The sequence below is a fragment of the Eptatretus burgeri genome, chromosome 11 (genome assembly GCF_056783735.1).
Source record: "Eptatretus burgeri isolate ZD-2024b chromosome 11, Ebu_testis_v1, whole genome shotgun sequence".
In the NCBI taxonomy this organism is placed as follows: Eukaryota; Metazoa; Chordata; class Myxini; order Myxiniformes; family Myxinidae; genus Eptatretus; species Eptatretus burgeri.
This window is the reverse complement of record NC_140971.1, coordinates 71,829,018-71,851,488: the sequence shown is the minus strand read 5'-3', so window position 1 is coordinate 71,851,488 and position 22,471 is coordinate 71,829,018. Positions and strand designations below refer to the sequence as shown.

The following is a 22,471-nucleotide window of genomic DNA, read 5'->3' as shown; positions in this document are numbered from 1 at the left end:
TTGGTCCGGGGGATTAATGTAACCGCCAGGGCCACGACAATACTTTTCCGGTCACATGATCGGCATGACCTTGCAATTTAACATCTCGACCCTGGCCTAATGTTGCAACAAAAATCTGGCAGCATTCTGACTGGTGGGTCTGGCGAAGAAGATTTTTGAAAAAATTTACTGTGGGCCATTTTGACCTACTTTAAGTCACATGACCGAAACAAGCTGTGCAATTCCTGTTACCAGTCAGGAGAGGAACGCTGCTGCTAAATTTCAGCCGCATTGGCCGAGCGGTTTGGCCGGAGAAGTCAAAAAAGGAGACGGACAGACGGTGCACGATGACAATACCTTATCTGGAATTTTCATTCCAGATAAGCTAAAAAATATCAAATTTACAAAATTGTGGAGCAAGTGCCGAAGGGTCCATCTAAATAACTCGAATGTATTTGCATATAATATAATAAATAGAATCCTTCAACTGCACTGATTACCAGTAAAGAGATGTTTAAAAATCCTTAAAATTCTGCAGAATTACCTGAAGTTATGAATGAAGATAAACTTCATAACTTCATTCTCACCTGACCACCATTCTTCTTCTCCCGCCGGTAGCGTGAACTGACGTGCATCGCTACTAGCATTGTCGGTGTGGCGACAAAGATGAGTTGCAGCGCCCACAGACGGACGTGGGAAATAGGGAAAAAGTGGTCGTAGCACACGTTGGTGCACCCGGGCTGCAGTGTGTTGCACTCGAAATCTGACTGGTCATCTCCCCAAACCGACTCTCCAGCGACCACCAGCACGAGGACTCGGAACAAGAAGACCACAAAGAGCCAGATACGTCCGATGACCGTTGAGTATCTGGAGATGCCATTAACTATGTCAAAAAGACCACCCCAATCCATGGAGGATGGGTTTCTTTTGGTCGACATCAATGACGGATTTACCTTGAAAAAGGAAAACATAAATATATTCAGTCAAAAACACTTATTTTTCACTTATTACTATCCATGAACAAGGATTGCTTGGAAGCATCAATGGAAGATTCCATTACAAGTAGTCACTCAACTTGATTTATTTTTAACTCTTTGCCTTGGAATTGTTTCTTTAAATTTCGTACTTTTCTTTTGATAGCCCTTAAGCAATGATCACATTCCCCATCTCTCTTCTCAATAATTTATTTCAACCAGAGTGCCCGTGTACTGTGTTTTCCTCGAAAGTCAGGGTCTCCAACCCATCCCACCTTATCACAAGTCTTACCTGGTTTTGACAATTAAACCTGTACTTTGTGAGTTTTCTACCCAAGAATGTGAAAACATTTTGAAGTGGCCTCAACACCTCGTTGAGTACAGTTTTGGATAGCATCTGTGTGCATGTCTTCAGTGTGATAAAGGAGGGTGATTACCATCATCCAAACGGACATCATTGATACTGACTGATCCAATCAATTATACACCAACCAGCTTGCTTCCAATTATTAGCCCCTGTTGGACTTAGTCCCAAACGGGGGCTTATGGATTTGGTCTCGATTTTTGTGTCCGTGTGTGCGTGCGTTTGCAACAATATCTCAGACATGTATGGACCGATTTTATTTGTACTTGACACAAAGACAACACATGATGGTACGCATATGCACATAACTTTGTTTTGCGATGTCATCAAATATGGCCAACTGGTGGCCATTTTAGTTTTTTTTTTTTAACGGTATTGAACACGTCCTCAACCATTTATCGGATATGCATTTACTGATGTTGATCAAACCTAGCACGCAGATAAGGAATGATGGCTTAGATTATAATGTATGTCATTTTCTTTGAAGATCAGATCCAAGATGGCCGACTGGCATCCATTTTGTTACTTCAATGTGGCCCCAACCATCTCTCAAACATGCTGATCTGAATTTGTTCAAATTGGGCACAAGCACAGTTCATGTTGGCATACACGTGCATCTCACTTTATTTTGCGATCTGATCAAAGATGGCTGACTGGTAGACTGGCGGCCATTTTATTTTGTAAATAAATATGGGCTCGCCCTTTAACTCTGCACAGCAAAATTACTAAAACAATGGAGGCTATGACATTCTACGTCTGCTTTACAAGGTAATGGAATGCATGATTGCTCAATATCAAGTAATTCATTTTTCTCTAATGGAGTAACCATCTAAGTAGGTACCACTAGTTGTGTTTTGTGCTTGTTACTCAACACCGGGCAGGCTACTTCTCCATGGTAATGGATAATGGTATTAAACATCACGTTCAAGGTCAGAGCACTCTCTTAATAGGATACATTTGATGAGATCCTGTCCAATCCTGCCCTCCATATCTGGCCTGTCATTTTCTTCCGTGCATGTAAACAGTAATAATACCATCTTCACTTTTGTTTCCCTCATGGAGGCTGCTATGCCTCCAAGGCAGTGTTCTCAAATCCGTTATTTTCTAGTTGAACATCAATGACCTCCCCATCTAACTTGAGAATGACTCCAGTACAGTTTGGCATAATATTACAATTTGCACGAAACATTTCCTTTCCCCTCAAAAATAATTTCAACCCAGATAAGTTATACTCGTATTTACTTGCCATCCCACTGCAAAAATAATGCCTTAACTTCAGTAACTAACTTCTACATTAACTTCAGTAACTAACTTCTACAGGAAGCACAACAGCCTGGTGTTGGTTTCACAGTTAGGGTGGCTGGCTTGGGATCTTAAGGTCCTGAGTTTGAGCCCTGTTGGCCACTGAATTAATACCAGGTGAGGTTGACTCAGTCAGTCATCCTTCTGAGGTTGGTGAAACGAGTACCAGTATACTGGTAGAGGGGCACAGCATCAGCAGTGCAGCTGTGCTTCCAAGAAATGATAGCTACCTGGCAGCCAAGCTGCCATATGGAAGAACAGAACAAAAGTGCAGTTCGTTAACACTTACACCATCACATCTTCATTCCTTAAGTTGGCAGATCAGATGTATGAGTTACTCTTGAAAGTTGTGTAGATATACTGTAGTTGTATTGATCCAACTTTTTTCTTTGGTACCTTTCAACCTCCAGCAGCATACAAGGTTCTCATACAAAGTTAATGGAGTAATAGAATACTATATGTCCTCTTTCAGTCAGGGTTTTTGCATCTTTCTTCTCATCCAACACTGGACTCGTTTGCACCAGATCTTCTGCTGCCAATGAAATAATCTCCCTCGATTTGTCGAAGCTTATTTTTTTCCCCAATTGCCGCCTCTATCACCTCAATGTCACCAACAGTATCTTAATGGCCTCCATTCAGTTTGCGCCTGCCCACGCATGCGCAGACGCAACATAGCAAAACATCACACATCCTCCTCCTCAGACAATTAACACCCTTTTAACCCCCCCCCCCCCAAAGAACAATTGTAATCCTAAATTCTTCAGAAATGCCCATGGCTTACGTACTCATGTAGTACACAATATGTCAATGAGAGCAATGAGTACTTCAGTCTTTGTACATTGCATGCTTGGCCTTTAATTAGTTTTACAGTCACAGCAATCTGGTGGTTTTGGTTTTCGATCTCTTTGTGGGTAACGCCTCCTGATGGGCTCCAGAACAATGTCGACCTTGAGGCCCTCAATGTCATCCACTGCAACGTTGTTCTCCTCAGGTACCTGTGTGTCACTCCCCTGACATTCAGGAGCTTCCTCCACTTCTGCTGAAAAATTAACATCGATGATGACTTTCGATGACAATGTCGAAGCTCAGTGTCTGATGTGGTCAGCATGTTCCTTCCACATCTGCTGCACTCTTCCAGTTGACACTTCCACAGTATATGAAACAGGACCCATTCACTTGGCCATGTAACCAGGTACCCACTTGTCACCCGAGCTGTAATTTTGAACTGAAACGTATTGTCCAATTTCAAACTCCTGAATTGTCCGCAAACCATGAGATAATTTTTGTGATAGCTGTTTATGCTCAACCGTGGTGTTGATGTTGGGTGCAACCATGTTTATACGTGAACGGAGCTTCCTGTTCATGAGCATCTCTGCCGGTGTTTGTGTCGTTGTGGACTGCGGTGTTGTGCGAGAACTCAAGGGAAATCACGACACGTGAGTGTGCAAGGGACCACTCATTTTACGCAGTGCTGATTTCACAGTGTGCACCGCACGTTCTGCTCACCCGTTTGTCGCTGGATGGTATCGAGCACTCCTGACGTGTCGAACTTTGTTCATGGTCACGGACTTTGGAAATTCTTTGCTCGTGAAACACGGCCCATTGTCCGAAACAAGAATTTGAGGTATGCCGTGTGCAGGAAACGCTTCTCACAATTTGTCAATCGTGACTTCACTCGTCATTTTCGAAGTGGCATATACTTCAATCCACTTTGAGTATGCATCGACCAGAATGAATAGCATCTTCGACTGGACCTGCAAAGTCTCCCCATGTTTGTGCGACCATGGTTGACTAGGGTACTCCCAAGGATGCAGTGGTGCTTTGGAAGGAAGTTTCTGGAACGCCTGACATTCATGACATCCTTTAACTCTTTTCTCCAAGTCAATATCCAATCGTGGCCACCACATGTAGCTTCATGTCAAAGCCTTCATCCTTACAATATCTGGATGGTACCTCGTGTAACATGTCATCCATATGACGTCGGCATTGGTGTGGCAGTACCACCTGTGCTCCCCACAGCACACAACCGACATGAACACTCAGTTCCTGCTTACGACTAGCGAATGGTTTGAACTCTTCCTGTGGCAATATGCCTGGGCAACCCCCGATGATGTGCTCACGAACACGTGAAAGCACAGGGTCCCTGCCTGTCATTAGCCATACACACATAGGGGTGATCAGTGAACTCTCCATCATGTCCATCAAGAGAGTCACTTCTCCTGGAATTGAAGCATCTGGCCCAGTCAGTGCACGTGGAAGATGGCTCAGTGCGTCGGCATTGGCATTGGCCATGCCAGGTTTGTATACGATATGATAATCGTTGGCTGCCTGGTGTTGGTGCTGCCTTTATAGCCTGGTGTTGGCGCAGTGGTTAGGGCAGCGGCTTGGGATCCAAAAGGTCCTGAGTTCAAGCCTCATTGGGTCACTGAATTAATACACCAGGGGGTTGACTCAGCCTGTCATCCTTCCGAGGTCGGCGAAGTGAGTACCAGTGTACTGGGCCGGTGTATATCCCGGTTAAAATAGGTGTACCATATCCCTGTGTCGTAAGAGGCGACCAGGGTTGCGTCAGGAAGGGCATCCGGCGTAAAACATGTGCCAAATCACTATGCACATCATACGGATGATCCACTGTGGCGACCCCTAACGGGAGCAGCCGAAAGAAGAAGAAGAAGAAGAAGAAGAAGAAGAAGAAGATGATAATCGTAGGCTGCAAGGGTTAATACCCAACACTGAACTCGAGGTGATGCCATTGTTGGAATAGCCCGTTTTTCATTAAATAACCCCAGCAAGGGCTCGTATTCTATATTTATTTGAAAGGCATGGCCATACAGATAGATATGGAATTTCTTAACGACAAAAATTACCGCGAGACCTTCCTTATCGACCTGTGAGTATCTGCACTCTGCCTTATTCAATGTGCGCGAAGCATACCCGATCGGTCTCTGTCCCATCTGGCATTATGTGTGCCAGCACTGCTCTGACACCATATGGACTGGCGTCACATGACATCACGAGTTTCTTTCGATCATTGTAATGAGTCAGGTCACGTGTGGATTTCAGCAAGCACTTTGCTTTTTGGAATGCTCCTTGTTAATCCTTCTTTCATTGACACCATACCTCCTTCCATAGTAGGCGATGTAAGGGTTCAAGTGCAGATGCTAAATCTGCCAAAATCTTGCTGTAGTAGATCAGTTGCCCTAAGAATGACTTCAGTTCTTTTGCATTATTTGGTGCAGGTGGCTCGGTGATCACCCTGACCTTCTCATCGGTCGGCTGTATCCCGTTCACAGTTAACTTGTGCCCAAGGTATGTGACTTCAGCAGCGAGAAAAACGCATTTATGTCGTTGCAATCACAATCCTGCATCTTGCAACTTCTTCAAGACACTCTTAAGGTTGCAAAGATGGTCATTAATGGAATTTGTCGTTGCTGATAAATCATCAAGGTGGACCACGACTCCTGGAATCCCCACCAGCAAATTTTCCATTGTGTGTTGGAACACAGATGACACCGTTGACAAGCCAAATGGTAAGCGTGTGTATCTGAACAATTCCCTTTGTGTGTTTATTGTGACAAATTCACGTGAAGTTTTCGACAAAACCAACTTCCGGTAGGCGTGGCTTAAGTCTTGCTTTGTGAAGTTTTCCCCCAGAAAGTTTTGTGAACAACTCATCAATGCGCGGAATGGGGTAAGTGTCTAAGCGGGCTGCTGGATTGACTGTAACCTTGTAGTCTCCGCATATCTGAACCAAGCCATCTCTTTTCATAACCGGAATGATCTAAGCTGCCCAACGAGAAAATTGTACAGGTTCTATGATCCCAGCCTTTAGCAACCGATTAAACTCCTGATCTACCTTCCCTCTTAGTGAAAACTAGTAGTAATGCCCGACGTTGCTCAGGCTAGCAATAAAGCCTGGCGTTGCCCAGGCTTTCTTGCAAATTTCCTGAATAGCTGTTAGCGGTTAGCGGTTAGGGGTTAGCAGTTAGGGTTAGGGTTAGCAGTTAGGGTTAGCGGTTAGGGTTAGGGTTAGTGTTAGGGTAGCTAACCCTAACCCTAACACTAACCCAAACCCTAACCCTAACCCTAACAGCTTGGCGTAGCGGAGGTAAACAGCGCCCGGGGCAAAGTAGAAATTTGCGTCCCCCGTAGGCCTTAAACTTGAGTGGATTTGAATGGAAAATCCCATAAGGGATATCGATTTATCGATTTTTTTCGAATATCAGAAGTGTTATGGAAAAAATTTATAGCCAATGACCTAAGTTGGACCAAAAGCCATAATCGTACCGAATTTGAATGGAATCCGTTGGAGTTTGTGAAAATGCATCAAAACGAATTTTGATGGGCCTCTTCAGGAAGACAATAATATCATTAGTATATGTGCCAAATCTTGTTTCATTTCATGCAGTCACAAAAATCTGATGGTGGAACAAAGAAAGGGGCGTGCCAAAATATTAATATACATGTTACCAGGTGGGCATTCACAAACTTCCGGATTGCATTTGGGTCAATATCTAGCTCAACTTCCATTCCTTTCAGTTTTCCCAGCTCCAATGCGAAAAGGTCTCCATAGTCCTTCAGGAGTTTCCTCAATCGATCACTGGTATTGAGGTTGTTCACCTCCTGCCAATTCAACTGGATTGCTCAGAGCCAATCCCGTCCCAGCAGACTGGGCCCTGAACCTCTCACCACCATTAAGGTCAACTCTGCCTTCTGTGTACCATACCGCACAGCAACTTCACATTCTCCCACAATATCCACAGATTCACCAGTATATGTGCATAGTATGGTCTGACAGGGGCAGATTGTGGGTCTGTTTGGGTTATCTGCCCTCCACTTCTCCTGGAATCTAGCATCACTAATCAGTGATACCGAAGACCCCGTATCGATTTGCATCTGTACTTCTCTGCCTTGTACCTCCAACCTCACAACCAGTGGTTTTGATTTCGCTTGGTTGCTCGATTTATGAAAAAGACTGTATGTGTCCTCTTCATTTTCCTCCTCTAACTGATATGTCTTATATTGAGACCTTTTTCTCATTCCTTGTGGAGAGCTGTTCTCGCTCTGAGGAATGCTTGGTGTTTTGGACAACAGACTCTTGCAAAGTGACCCTTTTTGTCATATATATATATATATATATATATATATATATATATATATATATATATATATATATATATATATATATATTGCAGTCCACATTTCTAGCTGAACACTCGCTAGTTTGATTATGAGCCGTCCGTCCACAGTGATCACATTTTACTGCGGACACCTCTTCAAAAGATAAAGCCCGGGGTGTCTGGCGGCTTTTAAAACTCATCATCTTGTTTACTGCTCCCTGGTACCGCACTACTCCGGTATGTTCATGGAGATCCAATGCGTTCTTTTCCGCCAATTCCATTGACGAAGCCATTGTTGTGGTTGACGAAATTCGCAAACCACCATTCAGGTCCCTTAGGTGAGATATCTCTGTAAGTATATGTGTAGTTAGGCCCAAACCCGTTGTTTAGAGGGAATAAATGTCATTCATGCGGGCTGCGACCCTTTTAGATAGCCGTTTTTCTTTTACTATCTTTATTTTGGACCAGCCGCCATTACTACCATTACTACCACCACCAACCACGTCTCAACAGCCATCACACAACAACCACCAACCGCAACGCCGCTTCACAACAACAGCCACGACCTTTACCGTCACAACTCGCCCTCGCAACCATCGCATCACCACCATTCCCGCGCCGCTTGTGGGCACCGATACTGGACTCGTGCAGGGCGCGCACCGAGCAGCGGGTGCAAAAACACCAGCCTTTCCGAAGCAATCGAATCAAAAACGACTCACGTCCACTTCTGTTCCGTCCTATCGGCGAGCGTGGGGCGATTTGGCCCCGCCTCCAGGTGCGTCGGAGTGTGGTCGCTATATGCAGATTCGTGGATCAAAAAGCATTCACGCCCACTTTTCCTCGGTCCAATGGAAGCGCTGCACAGTTTGCAGCGCTGCACAATCACCGACGGCCTCGGATTCCAGTGTTGTTCAACGACTTTAACCAGCTCCGAAAATGGGACGTCTCCCAGTTTCCTCGGTGTGAACAAACTTCACATGAGCTTTTGTATGTCGACGTTCCGCAAACACCCAGCATTATGGACCGTTGTTTCTCCAAACTCATAATGTCGTTAGCTGCGAAGTAGTGCTGCATATGCTCCACATACAGCGACCACTCTTCCTCTTCGGCTTTAAACTCTCCAATCATTCCAAATGTGACCATGACTTCAGGAAGAGAGAATAAGGCAGTCTCAAAGGCAAAATAGTTTATCCTCGTCGCCAGATGTTCAGTTCTCCCAGAACCGAAACGCGAGTCAAGAGGCAAAGAGAAACATGGGTTACCAGAATGCCGCCATTGTCCAACAAGCTTTTAATCCGACCATGACACACCAGGCCTGTCCATGCATGCACAGACGCAACATACCAATACATCACAGTCTCTTCTTAAGTGCTGCTTCTACTAAGTTGTATATTTCATATCTAACTGCGTGTTGTCCCACTGCCCCCAAATGAGCCTAGCCTTTGTATCCCAAAGATCCACTCTGCTGAAGCTGATCTTCTTCATGTTTCTCCAAAAAATTGAAACGATCTAATATTTTAATATCTCAGAAGACCGACTTTTAATTTAAATTAAAATCAAAATTTATAAGGTGGACATGACAACTTTGCACATAACTTCTTCTGTCTCGGTTATTTCCATGACATATCATATCATGCAACAAATACATACATACATACATCTATTACTACTTGCTTAATAGCACCAATTATTCCCAAATTGTGGGGTCGGTGGGGGAAAGTGTTTGGCCAAAAGTCTTTTGTGAACCACCTGTCCAGGCCTGACATTCGACTGACGGTAGCAGGAATTTAGGGAGAGCAAGCAACACCCTGCCTTTGATGTAACATCCTGCCTACAAGACATTATTTCACTAGTTTATAGTCTGGTCGAGATTGAAACCCAGACTAGACTGCTTGAAGATAAATGTACCTCTGCACCATCTTGTTAGGCTAACTAAAAGCATTACTATGCAATTTTATTAACTATCGAAGAAATAAGTTACACCACGAGCATTGCACCATTAGGATTTAGAGGAGTTTGTTTGAATTTTAACCCTGAAGAGTGACTCTGCACTTTGAAATACATATAATAGACCTATGTTTCTTTAGACAGAAAGGTAAAGGAAACTTGCACAACCTCTCCTGCCGCTAGAGGAGATGGTTACATCATTCCATGTTACCACCTTCATAAAGATGTGCAAAGTGCAAACTCGCTGATAGACAATGTCTACGGATGACCACTGAAAATGGAGCCAGTCTTCCTTCTTCCGCATGCAACATAGCTACGAGTAGCATCATTTAATGGGCGCATGGCTGATGATGAAGTGTTCCCTGCATGTTAGAGCAGGGATTTTGAATTTGTTCACGGGACCGGCGAAAGCTCATCTACTCTTAGCAAAGGGCACCGGCGGATCTTTAACATCCACCAATTAATATCAGTGGACAGGACACCCTTTAACATCCAACCGGTGGACGGAACACAAATTGATGCCTCGCCCTGCCTATGGAACACCAGCATGACAGTTTATAGTTTGGTCGGGATTCAAACCTTAGTGAGACAGAGTATGCATGCCACTCGGCTATTCTGCCAGCGAATGAACAGAGTTAATGGTATGTGCAGCGGGAGGCGAAGGAAGAGATAAGAGATGGTAGAGCACAGTAAGGTAGCTAACCTGTTTACGGTGAGGAGAAAATAGACCCCGTGCTTTGGCCTTCTGTCGGGAGACACCGATGACACTGGAGGAATTGACCTGACAATTTGTAAGTGGCATACGGACTCTCTTATTTTAGATAGGATCAGAATGAGGACCAGGTCGTTCTCCTGAAGGATGCTGGCATCCAGAGAATGGGAAGAAAATAGCAGCGAAAGCGATGCGCTGCCCATGTATGATTTCCATTTGTTGAGAGCTAACAGCAGGCATGGCTGGGTGCCAGACAGTGTGGAAAGCACAGGATGTTCGAAAGGCCTTTGTGACCTATTAAGTGGAATTCAGGACTTTTATATGATCTCGTGAGAGAAAAGCAGTCTCGACTGTTGAATGATTATGGGTTGAAAGGACAATGATCACAAGTGGAGAAGGAAAGCCAAACCAATATTCACGGTTTTCTTCACAATGCAGGACAAGCGACAACACAACACAAGTTTGAGTAAAACTTGGGAAGCAAGTAATAATAAAATCAATTAATAGTGATGGATTTCATTCTATACATGGTGGTATAGAATGGCTGTTTGCCCTGTAATCGTGACTGCCGTTTTTCAGGTTATAACGAGAACAGCACCCGGGAGAGCGTATACCTCGTCCAGGCTGAATAGTTTACGTTTTGTATCCACTGATAGGCCGGATCTGGACTCGAACAAATTCGAATCAGCTTGTTCGTGTCACCTTCCCAACTCATCCACCGAGTTTTGTCATAACTCATTCACAACTTTTTGAAATATGATGCGATATATCGTTTTTGGGCCCCATCTCTCAATGGTGATAAAAATCACTTAAATAATTAATTTTAAAATTCTCATATCCGGATCCAGATTCGGATCGTCACCAATATCGAATAGATTTGTTCTTGTCCCACACCCAAACTGTTAACCAAGTTTCGTCCGAATCTGTCCACAACTTTTTGTGATGTCCAACTCACAAACACACAAACAGAAGGACAAGGGTGAAAACATAACCGCTCTGTCCACCTGAGGTGGCACAGGTAACAAATACAGTAAGTTTCTTAAATTTAGAATCGTAAAAAAAAACAAGCTCAAATGAGCTAAGATCCTCGTCCTCTTAATGATGACGTCAAAAAAACGAATATGACGTCATTGTGATGTATCAGGTTTGCGATAAATTATCTGTGCTAATGCCCGGCTTGATTCCCGCAAACAAAATTCAAACAGCCTGCCTAGTTTTGGAGATAATGTTATCGGCGATTTCCACTAGCGGCGATATTATGACGTCAACTTTTTTTCTCGGAAGAATTTCCAAAATCGGAGATGGTTACTACCTGTGCGTGGGCTTTCTGCATATACATGGCAAGTTTCACGAAGATCCGATGAAAACTCTGGGTTGTGAAACAAAAAATGTCAAAAAATAGGAATGACGTCATAAAAATTGATATGACGTCATAGTGATGTATCATATGTGCGGTAATTCATCTCTGCTCATGCCCTGTTCGATTCCCGCAAACAGAATTCAACAAGCTTTCCTAGTTTCGGAGATAATTTTTTAGGCGATTTCCATAAGCGGAGATATTTTGACGTCATAACTTTTTTTTCTAGGAGGAATTTTCAAAATCGGAAATGGTTAATGTCTGCGCAGGGTATTTTTACATATATGTGCCAAGTTTCAGGAAGTTTAGATGAAAATGTAGGCTGTGAAACAAAAAAGTCCACAAGAAGAAGATGAAGAACAACGTGAGTAAGACTTAGTGATCCTCCACGAGGATCTAAAAACGACGAAAGATTCAAAAAAATTTATCCCCTGATAAACCATTTAATAATTACAATCTAGGATTCCAGGATGTGTTCCGTTACCAATCAGCTCGCTATCGCTTGCGAAGCCAGTCAACTGAGGTTGGAGTTCTTGCTGAGGTGCTTAAGTCACTTGGCGAGTGCTCTACAAGCTGATTGATAATTAATGAAACATATCCCAAGTGTAACGAGTCACCGCACCAGACAATGGCCATTTGGTGCGATACTATTAAATATGACGATGATACTTTCGGGGAAACATGATACTGTTACGGCTGTGGAAATTCGCAGAACACCATAAAGGTCCTGAGTTCAGTTATATTGCTAAGTGTGTGTTCAGATAGATTCCCCCACCGTTGTTTAATGGGATATTCGTGTTATCAGGGCTGTGATCTTTGAGTTAGCCTTTATTCTTTGCTATCATTATTTTGGACCAACCACCAACCACAACGCCAGCCACAACAACCACAACCAACTTCTCCACAACCGCCGACATCTCCACGAACACCAAAAGGGAACAACAACAACAACTCCCGCCCCGATTTCTCTGGTAAACAAGATTGACGGTTGGGAAAGAACTCCCACCCCGATTTCTCTGGTAAACAAGATTGACGGTTGGGAAACAACTCCCGCCCCGATTTCTCTGGTAAACAAGATTGATGGTTGAAACTCAACTCCCACCCCGATTTCTCTGGTAAACAAGATTGACGGTTGGGAAAGAACTCCCACCCCGATTTCTCTGGTAAACAAGATTGACGGTTGGGAAACAACTCCCGCTCCGATTTCTCTGGTGAACAAGATTGATGGTTGAAACTCAACTCCCACCCCGATTTCTCTGGTAAACAAGATTGATGGTTGGGAAACAACTCCCACCCCGATTTCTCTGGTAAACAAGATTGACGGTTTGAACTCAACTCCCGCCCCGATTTCTCTGGTAAACAAGATTGACGGTTTGAACTCAACTCCCACCCCGATTTCTCTGGTAAACAAGATTGATGGTTGGGAAACAACTCCCGCCCCAATTTCTCTGGTAAACAAGATTGACGGTTGGGAAACAACTCCCGCCCCGATTTCTCTGGTAAACAAGATTGACGGTTTGAACTCAACTCCCGCCCCGATTTCTCTGGTAAACAAGATTGACGGTTTGAACTCAACTCCCACCCCGATTTCTCTGGTAAACAAGATTGATGGTTGGGAAACAACTCCCGCCCCAATTTCTCTGGTAAACAAGATTGACGGTTGGGAAACAACTCCCGCCCCGATTTCTCTGGTAAACAAGATTGACGGTTTGAACTCAACTCCCGCCCCGATTTCTCTGGTAAACAAGATTGACGGTTTGAACTCAACTCCCGCCCCGATTTCTCTGGTAAACAAGATTGACGGTTTGAACTCAACTCCCGCCCCGATTTCTCTGGTAAACAAGATTGACGGTTTGAACTCAACTCCCACCCCAATTTCTCTGGTAAACAAGATTGACGGTTGGGAAACAACTCCCACCCCGATTTCTCTGGTAAACAAGATTGACGGTTGGGAAACAACTCCCACCCCGATTTCTCTGGTAAACAAGATTGATGGTTGGGAAACAACTCCCGCCCCTATTTCTCTGGTAAACAAGATTGATGGTTGGGAAACAACTCCCGCCCCGATTTCTCTGGTAAACAAGATTGACGGTTTGAACTCAACTCCCACCCCGATTTCTCTGGTAAACAAGATTGATGGTTGGGAAACAACTCCCGCCCCTATTTCTCTGGTAAACAAGATTGACGGTTGGGAAACAACTCCCGCCCCGATTTCTCTGGTAAACAAGATTGACGGTTTGAACTCAACTCCCGCCCCGATTTCTCTGGTAAACAAGATTGACGGTTTGAACTCAACTCCCGCCCCGATTTCTCTGGTAAACAAGATTGACGGTTTGAACTCAACTCCCACCCCGATTTCTCTGGTAAACAAGATTGATGGTTGGGAAACAACTCCCGCCCCTATTTCTCTGGTAAACAAGATTGACGGTTGGGAAACAACTCCCGCCCCGATTTCTCTGGTAAACAAGATTGACGGTTTGAACTCAACTCCCGCCCCGATTTCTCTGGTAAACAAGATTGACGGTTTGAACTCAACTCCCGCCCCGATTTCTCTGGTAAACAAGATTGACGGTTTGAACTCAACTCCCACCCCGATTTCTCTGGTAAACAAGATTGATGGTTGGGAAACAACTCCCGCCCCTATTTCTCTGGTAAACAAGATTGACGGTTGGGAAACAACTCCCGCCCCGATTTCTCTGGTAAACAAGATTGACGGTTTGAACTCAACTCCCGCCCCGATTTCTCTGGTAAACAAGATTGACGGTTTGAACTCAACTCCCGCCCCGATTTCTCTGGTAAACAAGATTGACGGTTTGAACTCAACTCCCGCCCCGATTTCTCTGGTAAACAAGATTGACGGTTTGAACTCAACTCCCACCCCAATTTCTCTGGTAAACAAGATTGACGGTTGGGAAACAACTCCCACCCCGATTTCTCTGGTAAACAAGATTGACGGTTGGGAAACAACTCCCACCCCGATTTCTCTGGTAAACAAGATTGACGGTTGGGAAACAACTCCCGCCCCGATTTCTCTGGTAAACAAGATTGACGGTTGGGAAACAACTCCCGCCCCGATTTCTCTGGTAAACAAGATTGATGGTTGGGAAACAACTCCCACCCCGATTTCTCTGGTAAACAAGATTGATGGTTGGGAAACAACTCCCGCCCCTATTTCTCTGGTAAACAAGATTGATGGTTGGGAAACAACTCCCGCCCCTATTTCTCTGGTAAATAAGATTGACGGTTGGGAAACAACTCCCGCCCCGATTTCTCTGGTAAACAAGATTGACGGTTAGGAAACAACTCCCACCCCGATTTCTCTGGTAAACAAGATTGATGGTTGGGAAACAACTCCCACCCCGATTTCTCTGGTAAACAAGATTGACGGTTGGGAAACAACTCCCGCCCCGATTTCCCTGGTAAACAAGATTGACGGTTGGGAAACAACTCCCGCCCCGATTTCTCTGGTAAACAAGATTGATGGTTGAAACTCAACTCCCACCCCGATTTCTCTGGTAAACAAGATTGACGGTTGGGAAACAACTCCCGCCCCGATTTCTCTGGTAAACAAGATTGACGGTTGGGAAAGAACTCCCACCCCGATTTCTCTGGTAAACAAGATTGACGGTTGGGAAACAACTCCCGCTCCGATTTCTCTGGTGAACAAGATTGATGGTTGAAACTCAACTCCCACCCCAATTTCTCTGGTAAACAAGATTGATGGTTGGGAAACAACTCCCACCCCGATTTCTCTGGTAAACAAGATTGACGGTTTGAACTCAACTCCCGCCCCGATTTCTCTGGTAAACAAGATTGACGGTTTGAACTCAACTCCCACCCCGATTTCTCTGGTAAACAAGATTGATGGTTGGGAAACAACTCCCGCCCCAATTTCTCTGGTAAACAAGATTGACGGTTGGGAAACAACTCCCGCCCCGATTTCTCTGGTAAACAAGATTGACGGTTTGAACTCAACTCCCGCCCCGATTTCTCTGGTAAACAAGATTGACGGTTTGAACTCAACTCCCACCCCAATTTCTCTGGTAAACGAGATTGACGGTTGGGAAACAACTCCCGCCCCGATTTCTCTGGTAAACAAGATTGATGGTTGGGAAACAACTCCCGCCCCTATTTCTCTGGTAAACAAGATTGATGGTTGGGAAACAACTCCCGCCCCTATTTCTCTGGTAAACAAGATTGATGGTTGGGAAACAACTCCCGCCCCCATTTCTCTGGTAAACAAGATTCACGGTTGGGAAACAACTCCCGCCCCGATTTCTCTGGTAAACAAGATTGACGGTTGGGAAACAACTCCCACCCCGATTTCTCTGGTAAACAAGATTGATGGTTGGGAAACAACTCCCGCCCCGATTTCTCTGGTAAACGAGATTGACGGTTGGGAAACAACTCCCGCCCCGATTTCTCTGGTAAACAAGATTGATGGTTGGGAAACAACTCCCACCCCGATTTCTCTGGTAAACAAGATTGACGGTTGGGAAACAACTCCCGCCCCGATTTCTCTGGTGAACAAGATTGATGGTTGAAACTCAACTCCCACCCCGATTTCTCTGGTAAACAAGATTGACGGTTGGGAAAGAACTCCCACCCCGATTTCTCTGGTAAACAAGATTGACGGTTGGGAAACTACTCCCGCTCCGATTTCTCTGGTGAACAAGATTGATGGTTGAAACTCAACTCCCACCCCGATTTCTCTGGTAAACAAGATTGATGGTTGGGAAACAACTCCCACCCCGATTTCTCTGGTAAACAAGATTGACGGTTTGAACTCAACTCCCGCCCCGATTTCTCTGGTAAACAAGATTGACGGTTTGAACTCAACTCCCACCCCGATTTCTCTGGTAAACAAGATTGATGGTTGGGAAACAACTCCCGCCCCAATTTCTCTGGTAAACAAGATTGACGGTTGGGAAACAACTCCCGCCCCGATTTCTCTGGTAAACAAGATTGACGGTTTGAACTCAACTCCCGCCCCGATTTCTCTGGTAAACAAGATTGACGGTTTGAACTCAACTCCCGCCCCGATTTCTCTGGTAAACAAGATTGATGGTTTGAACTCAACTCCCGCCCCGATTTCTCTGGTAAACAAGATTGATGGTTGGGAAACAACTCCCACCCCGATTTCTCTGGTAAACAAGATTGACGGTTGGGAAACAACTCCCACCCCGATTTCTCTGGTAAACAAGATTGATGGTTGGGAAACAACTCCCGCCCCGATTTCTCTGGTAAACGAGATTGACGGTTGGGAAACAACTCCCGCCCCGATTTCTCTGGTAAACAAGATTGATGGTTGGGAAACAACTCCCGCCCCTATTTCTCTGGTAAACAAGATTGATGGTTGGGAAACAACTCCCGCCCCCATTTCTCTGGTAAACAAGATTGACGGTTGGGAAACAACTCCCGCCCCGATTTCTCTGGTAAACAAGATTGACGGTTGGGAAACAACTCCCACCCCGATTTCTCTGGTAAACAAGATTGATGGTTGGGAAACAACTCCCACCCCGATTTCTCTGGTAAACAAGATTGACGGTTGGGAAACAACTCCCGCCCCGATTTCCCTGGTAAACAAGATTGACGGTTGGGAAACAACTCCCACCCCGATTTCTCTGGTAAACAAGATTGACGGTTGGGAAACAACTCCCACCCCGATTTCTCTGGTAAACAAGATTGACGGTTGGGAAACAACTCCCGCCCCGATTTCCCTGGTAAACAAGATTGACGGTTGGGAAACAACAACTAATCCAGCCGATCTCTGTTGGAATGTCGTCCCCCCCCCCCCCCCCGCGCCACGAAGGGAGGGTGGGGCGCCGGGGGAATAAAAGGGCACGCAGAGCGCCAAGTGGTGGGTCGGTCGGGTGGAAGAGAGTGTCTGTTGGGGTTCGGAGAAGCCAAGGAGCTGCGTGGAGGTCTGGGCTCGTGTCAGAGTCGGGAGCAGTCAGTCGGGGGAGGTCCAGGCATCGCGAAAGAGACACGGGCTGGAGGCACAACCCTGCCTGCCGTGTTGCGCAAGCCTGCGTGTTTGTGTGGGGAGAGCCGGAGAGAGCTCGCCTGTCATGGGGAAGGTGCGCGAAGCGTGAATAGCTGCCGTGGGGACGGGACGTCTTGACTCGCCCCATCAAGGCACCACGAGATTGCAGGTAACCTGCACGGTCTCGTGGGACTCGTTCAGTCTGCCAAGTTCTGCGCCATAAAGGCCTACGGGCCCATCCTGACCCCCTTGTATATGAGGGTGGTCTTTTCTTTGTGTGAATGATGTGGTGCTGAGTCCTGACAAGTAGAACTGTTAAGTGCCTGTGAATAATAACAATAGTCGGTTGTAGTGCTTTGTCCTTGCTCGTATTTTGTGTCTGTCCTGCGCATTGCTTGTTTGGTTGCATGACTGCATGCGTGTTTCATCAATCGATTGAATTTATTGTTGCTTTCCTGTGTATGTGTGTAGAAATAAATTTGCTTCTTTAAATGTTAACCCGTTCGTCATGTCCTCTTTCCCCTATTGAAGTGCAATCTTGTATTGCGGAATATTAGATGGTTTTTAAATAACCGATAAATATAATCGGGTCCGGCGATGTATGGCGATAATACCCGCTCGGTTATCCCAGAATGGAATGGACCTCTTAAGTGGTTCGTGTCCAAGCAGGCCTCCGCCGAGGTACGGCTTCTCGGTAGGTTACCCATGCGAGGACTTAGGTATGTCGATATTCGGCGGTTGACCCTATTTCGCGCGGGTAGAATACGGACTGGGCCGTGGTGTGCGTTGAAGGCACACCCGTGACTGGTTCTCGGCGTTGTTCTGGGAAGTCGCGACTGAATTGCTCGTTCGGTGGGCGAAACGACCGCTATCAGAGAACACGGTCACTCGTACGCCTGGCGGGCGGAGATTGGTAACAATACGTTTGATCTTACTTAGATCATTCCGAATTTGAAAGGGATTCGTATTGTCTCAAGATTGCACAGGATATTTAACTTTTTCAAAAGTTCACACGTTTCTGGAGTGACGACCGGCTTAATAGTCCCTCCAAATAATAAGTATGTTCACATGCTCCTCCACAATTTCCCAAAAGCTCTCAGCACTAGATCTTCACAATTGTCCAAGAAATTTCTCCAGTATGTGATTGCCCCCCTGTGACCTATTCCTACGTTTTTGCATTTACAAGTCAGCCAGGAAGAAGTGCGTTTTTATAACAAACACAACACTAACAACAAGCAAGCAAGGCATGCCGAGCAGGCAGAAGCCCGCCTTCCCAGATTTTGTGTGAGCAAGTTACGCCCTGGAGGTGGAACGGTTGTTCGGTGTGACATCTAAGGGAGATCGGGAGCGAATGCACAAGTTTGGTGTGAGGGACGCAGTTGTAGTCGTGAGAATAATGTGGCTAAGACGGAGGATGTCGCTTTGCTCTCCTCTCGGCATGAAAAAAATGGCTTTCCTTTGATGCATGAAGAAGACGGTGCGATTTGCGTGTTCATGCTGAGGCGAATTGGCTTGCATGGTGGAGCAAGACACTGGCCAATGGCACCTGGTTGGGTCATGAGAGATGGACCTCGAAGCCTCGTGTATGTCCCCGAAGGGGATGACACCATTCTGCAGAGTGCCGCGTATTGGCAAGCACGATCAACGAAGAAGTTGCACGATGGTCTCTGGGCCCTGGTGTTGAATACCGCTCATGAATTGCCTGATGTGCATTTTTCCCGCTGTGAGAAAGCGGCTTGGCACCATTTTGTGTGGGTCATCACGCGCAGGACGAAGCGCTTCAATTCCAAAGTTCCACAGAGACCATCTCTGGACAAGCTAAGTGCCAGAATAAAGGGAGGATTTTCTTTTATTTAGTTCCCCCCTTGTCTGTATTTAAGTCTGTGTGTTGAGGTGCCTCGACTTTAGACTTTAATTTATCTCATGATTATTATTAGATTTTAATTATTAGCCTTGTAAATATTTCTATTTTCATTAAATACCACGTTTATTTTAAGTTGCTGTGTCCTTGTATTTGTTATGGGGTTACAGTATAACCCCCCCCCACTCCCCCTGTCCTTCCATGTGCCTCTATATAAATGTGTACCGTGTAGCACCACCTGGTGATCGTGACAGAGGGTACAAATCCTTTTTCTTTATCTGGGCAACACTCAGGGTAAAGCACTCTTTCCACGGGTAAATTTGTCTTCCTTCCATTCATTCTCCCCACACCCGCCCCCCCAAAAAAATTAGGGGCCTGTCTGAGATGTATCGGTAGTTTTTGCTAATGCATGGATACATGGGTGCACCTGGGCACGGTTAAGCAGTCAGGTGATGTTCCGATGCTATGTTGTGCTGTGTTGTGCCCGTGTCCGGATTACACCTGTTGTTCCCACTTCAGAGCCTTCGTCCCTGTCTATTGAGTACATTACACTGTCCAAGCCTGTCATCATGTGTGAGATTTCTAGCGGGAAGGGACATCAGGCCGAATGGGAGGCAAAGGGGGGAGCGGGACGTGAGGAAGGGGAGCACTCACTCTATGCACGGGTAAATTTGCCTTCCTTTCCTTCTTCTCGCCCAAAATGGAGGGACCTGTCAAAGTGGGAAACATAATAAACAGAGGGAGCCGGGGACATCATGTGAGGAAAACAATTTGAGCAGTAAGGGACGTGTGGAAGGGGTGAAGAAGGTGTGGGTGGGGGGGGGGAGTTGGGAGATGAGGTGGAAGCTACAAACTCCGAAGTCGGAACTCAGGGTATAGATGCAACTTTGTGAGGGAAGTAACGTGGGCTATGTGGCCGCGGCATCAGATGCTTTTTTAAGTCCACAAAATGATGCCAAAATGACCAATACAGCAATTTTTGGCAAACAGGACGACTAATTGGTCCATCACTGAAACGCAAAACTTTTAGAACACCACTAGGCTTGGCAAGTACAGTACTGTATAATGTATAGATGGTATATAATTTAAAATTCGACAAATATATATATATATATATATATATATATATATATATATATATATATATATATATATATATATATATATATATATATATATATGTACATACGGTGCTTAAAGAAATACACAAATGGAAAAATAAAGTTGGTGTTTCTTGGCTTTCAGGCTTTCAATGACATCTTGGATGCTGCTGTCCTGTCTGTGCCTGTTTTTGGTAAGGATGTTGAGGTCATGGAGAGATTCACTTACCTTGGCAGTGATATTGATGTCTCTGCTGGCTGTGAGTCAGAGGTCAATAGACGTCTCGGTCGGGCCTCGGGAGTCATGGATTCACTGGATAATGGGGTGTGGCGCTGCTGGTACCTGTGCAGGAGGATGAGAGTCCCAGTCTTCAGCTCCTTGGTGCTTCCAGTCTTGCTCAATGGATGTGAGACTTGGAGTCCAACCAGGGATCTGAGATGGAGACTTAATTTCTTTGGTACCAGGTCTCTTCGGAGAATCCTTGGCTATCGCTGGTCAGACTTTGTCCAACGAGCAGTTGCTGAGAGAGACTCAAATGAGATTTGTTACCTGCATAGTCCGTGAGCGTCAGCTGCCGCTGTATGGACATGTGACTCGTTTTCCTGACGCTGATCCTGCTCACCAGATTCTCTCAGTGATGGAGCCTCGTGAGTGGAGGAGGCCAATGGGCCGACCACGTGCCTCGTGGTTGCAGCAGGTTGATCGGCATCTCAAGGAGATGGGGATGGACCAGTCATCTGTCTGGGGGATGGCCAGACAGAGGCTCCTGGACTACCGGTGGAAAGTAGACGCAGCGACGCACTGTTCTGGTGTATGCTCCCATACCTGACCTGTCCTGACCTGACCTGGAGCTTAATAAATAAATCAAAAAAATAGAAAAATAAAGTTGGTGTTTCTTGAACACATCACGACCATCTCGTTCCAAAAACTTTTAGAACACCACTTGTAAACGCATTGATTCATTTACTTTACCACATATAACAACATTTACATCCTTATAGTTCATATATTATGGAATGAGAACAGACTTGATGAATGGATAATTACAAAGTAGTTTATAAAGTTTTCGGACACAAGCAAAGCGAGAGCTTCATCAATACCTTGTAGCGATCTTCAGCTGCTGTTTGCAAGTGGTGAAAAGTTTACATATTTATGGCCAAGCCAAGACTGACATTCTTTTCCACACCCAGTTATCTGACATACTTGTTTGTGCCTGTCACATACAGCCAGCCTCTCCCATCGCAACGGTTTTTGCTGTTGTGATTCACAGAGATTTACGACTTGGACCCACTTCAGGACGACCTCACAGTCAGCTGCTGGACGTCGTTGTCAGGAAACGTTTTAAAAACACTGTATACAAAAAAAATGCTACAAAGGAATGTTCATGCACTCAGATCATGGCTAACAATTCTTATATGCCATTGTTTTCTGGGAATCGAAGTAAACTGGTCTTCCTGAGAGGGTGGTCGTGGCACACCGTTAATTGATGGGTTTTAATATATAACTGCATACACCTGCGGAGAAGCAAAGGGGATTGAGCGGTACAGAGACCAAGGCAGAATGTTTGGTAGATATATGGAATTGGATGGGTCCTGATCTTTGAGTGTTGTGTGCATGAAGTGTTCTTTAGACATTTGACATGTCGATCTGATTCACACTGATTTGGGTCTTACCAAGAGTTAACATGTCCTTTCCTTTGTGTTATTGAACGCTCACCAAGCTGCACCTCCTCCCACCCCTCGAATTGCTGTGAAGGGTGGTGTCTTGT

General features: G+C 45.3%; 1 protein-coding gene across 3 annotated transcripts in view; it reads right to left on the bottom strand.

Annotated features, from left to right (window-relative positions):
* The window catches only part of LOC147017350 (gap junction beta-2 protein-like), a 29,154-nt gene extending 7,269 nt beyond the window's left edge, over positions 1-21,885 (bottom strand). Inside the window, exons 1-2 of one of the 3 annotated variants that reach the window (XM_085846943.1) lie at positions 21,804-21,885; positions 567-932 (exon numbers count right to left, since the gene is read on the bottom strand). In XM_085846943.1, coding sequence (XP_085703069.1) covers positions 567-917 — 351 coding nt within the window. In that variant the 5' untranslated portion in view covers positions 918-932; positions 21,804-21,885. Of the gene's footprint in view, positions 1-566; positions 933-8,311; positions 8,529-20,256; positions 20,294-21,803 lie in introns of those variants that run through there. The other 2 variants (XM_085846944.1, XM_085846942.1) reach the window with 2 other exon arrangements.
* Between the last annotated feature and the right edge of the window lie 586 nt (positions 21,886-22,471).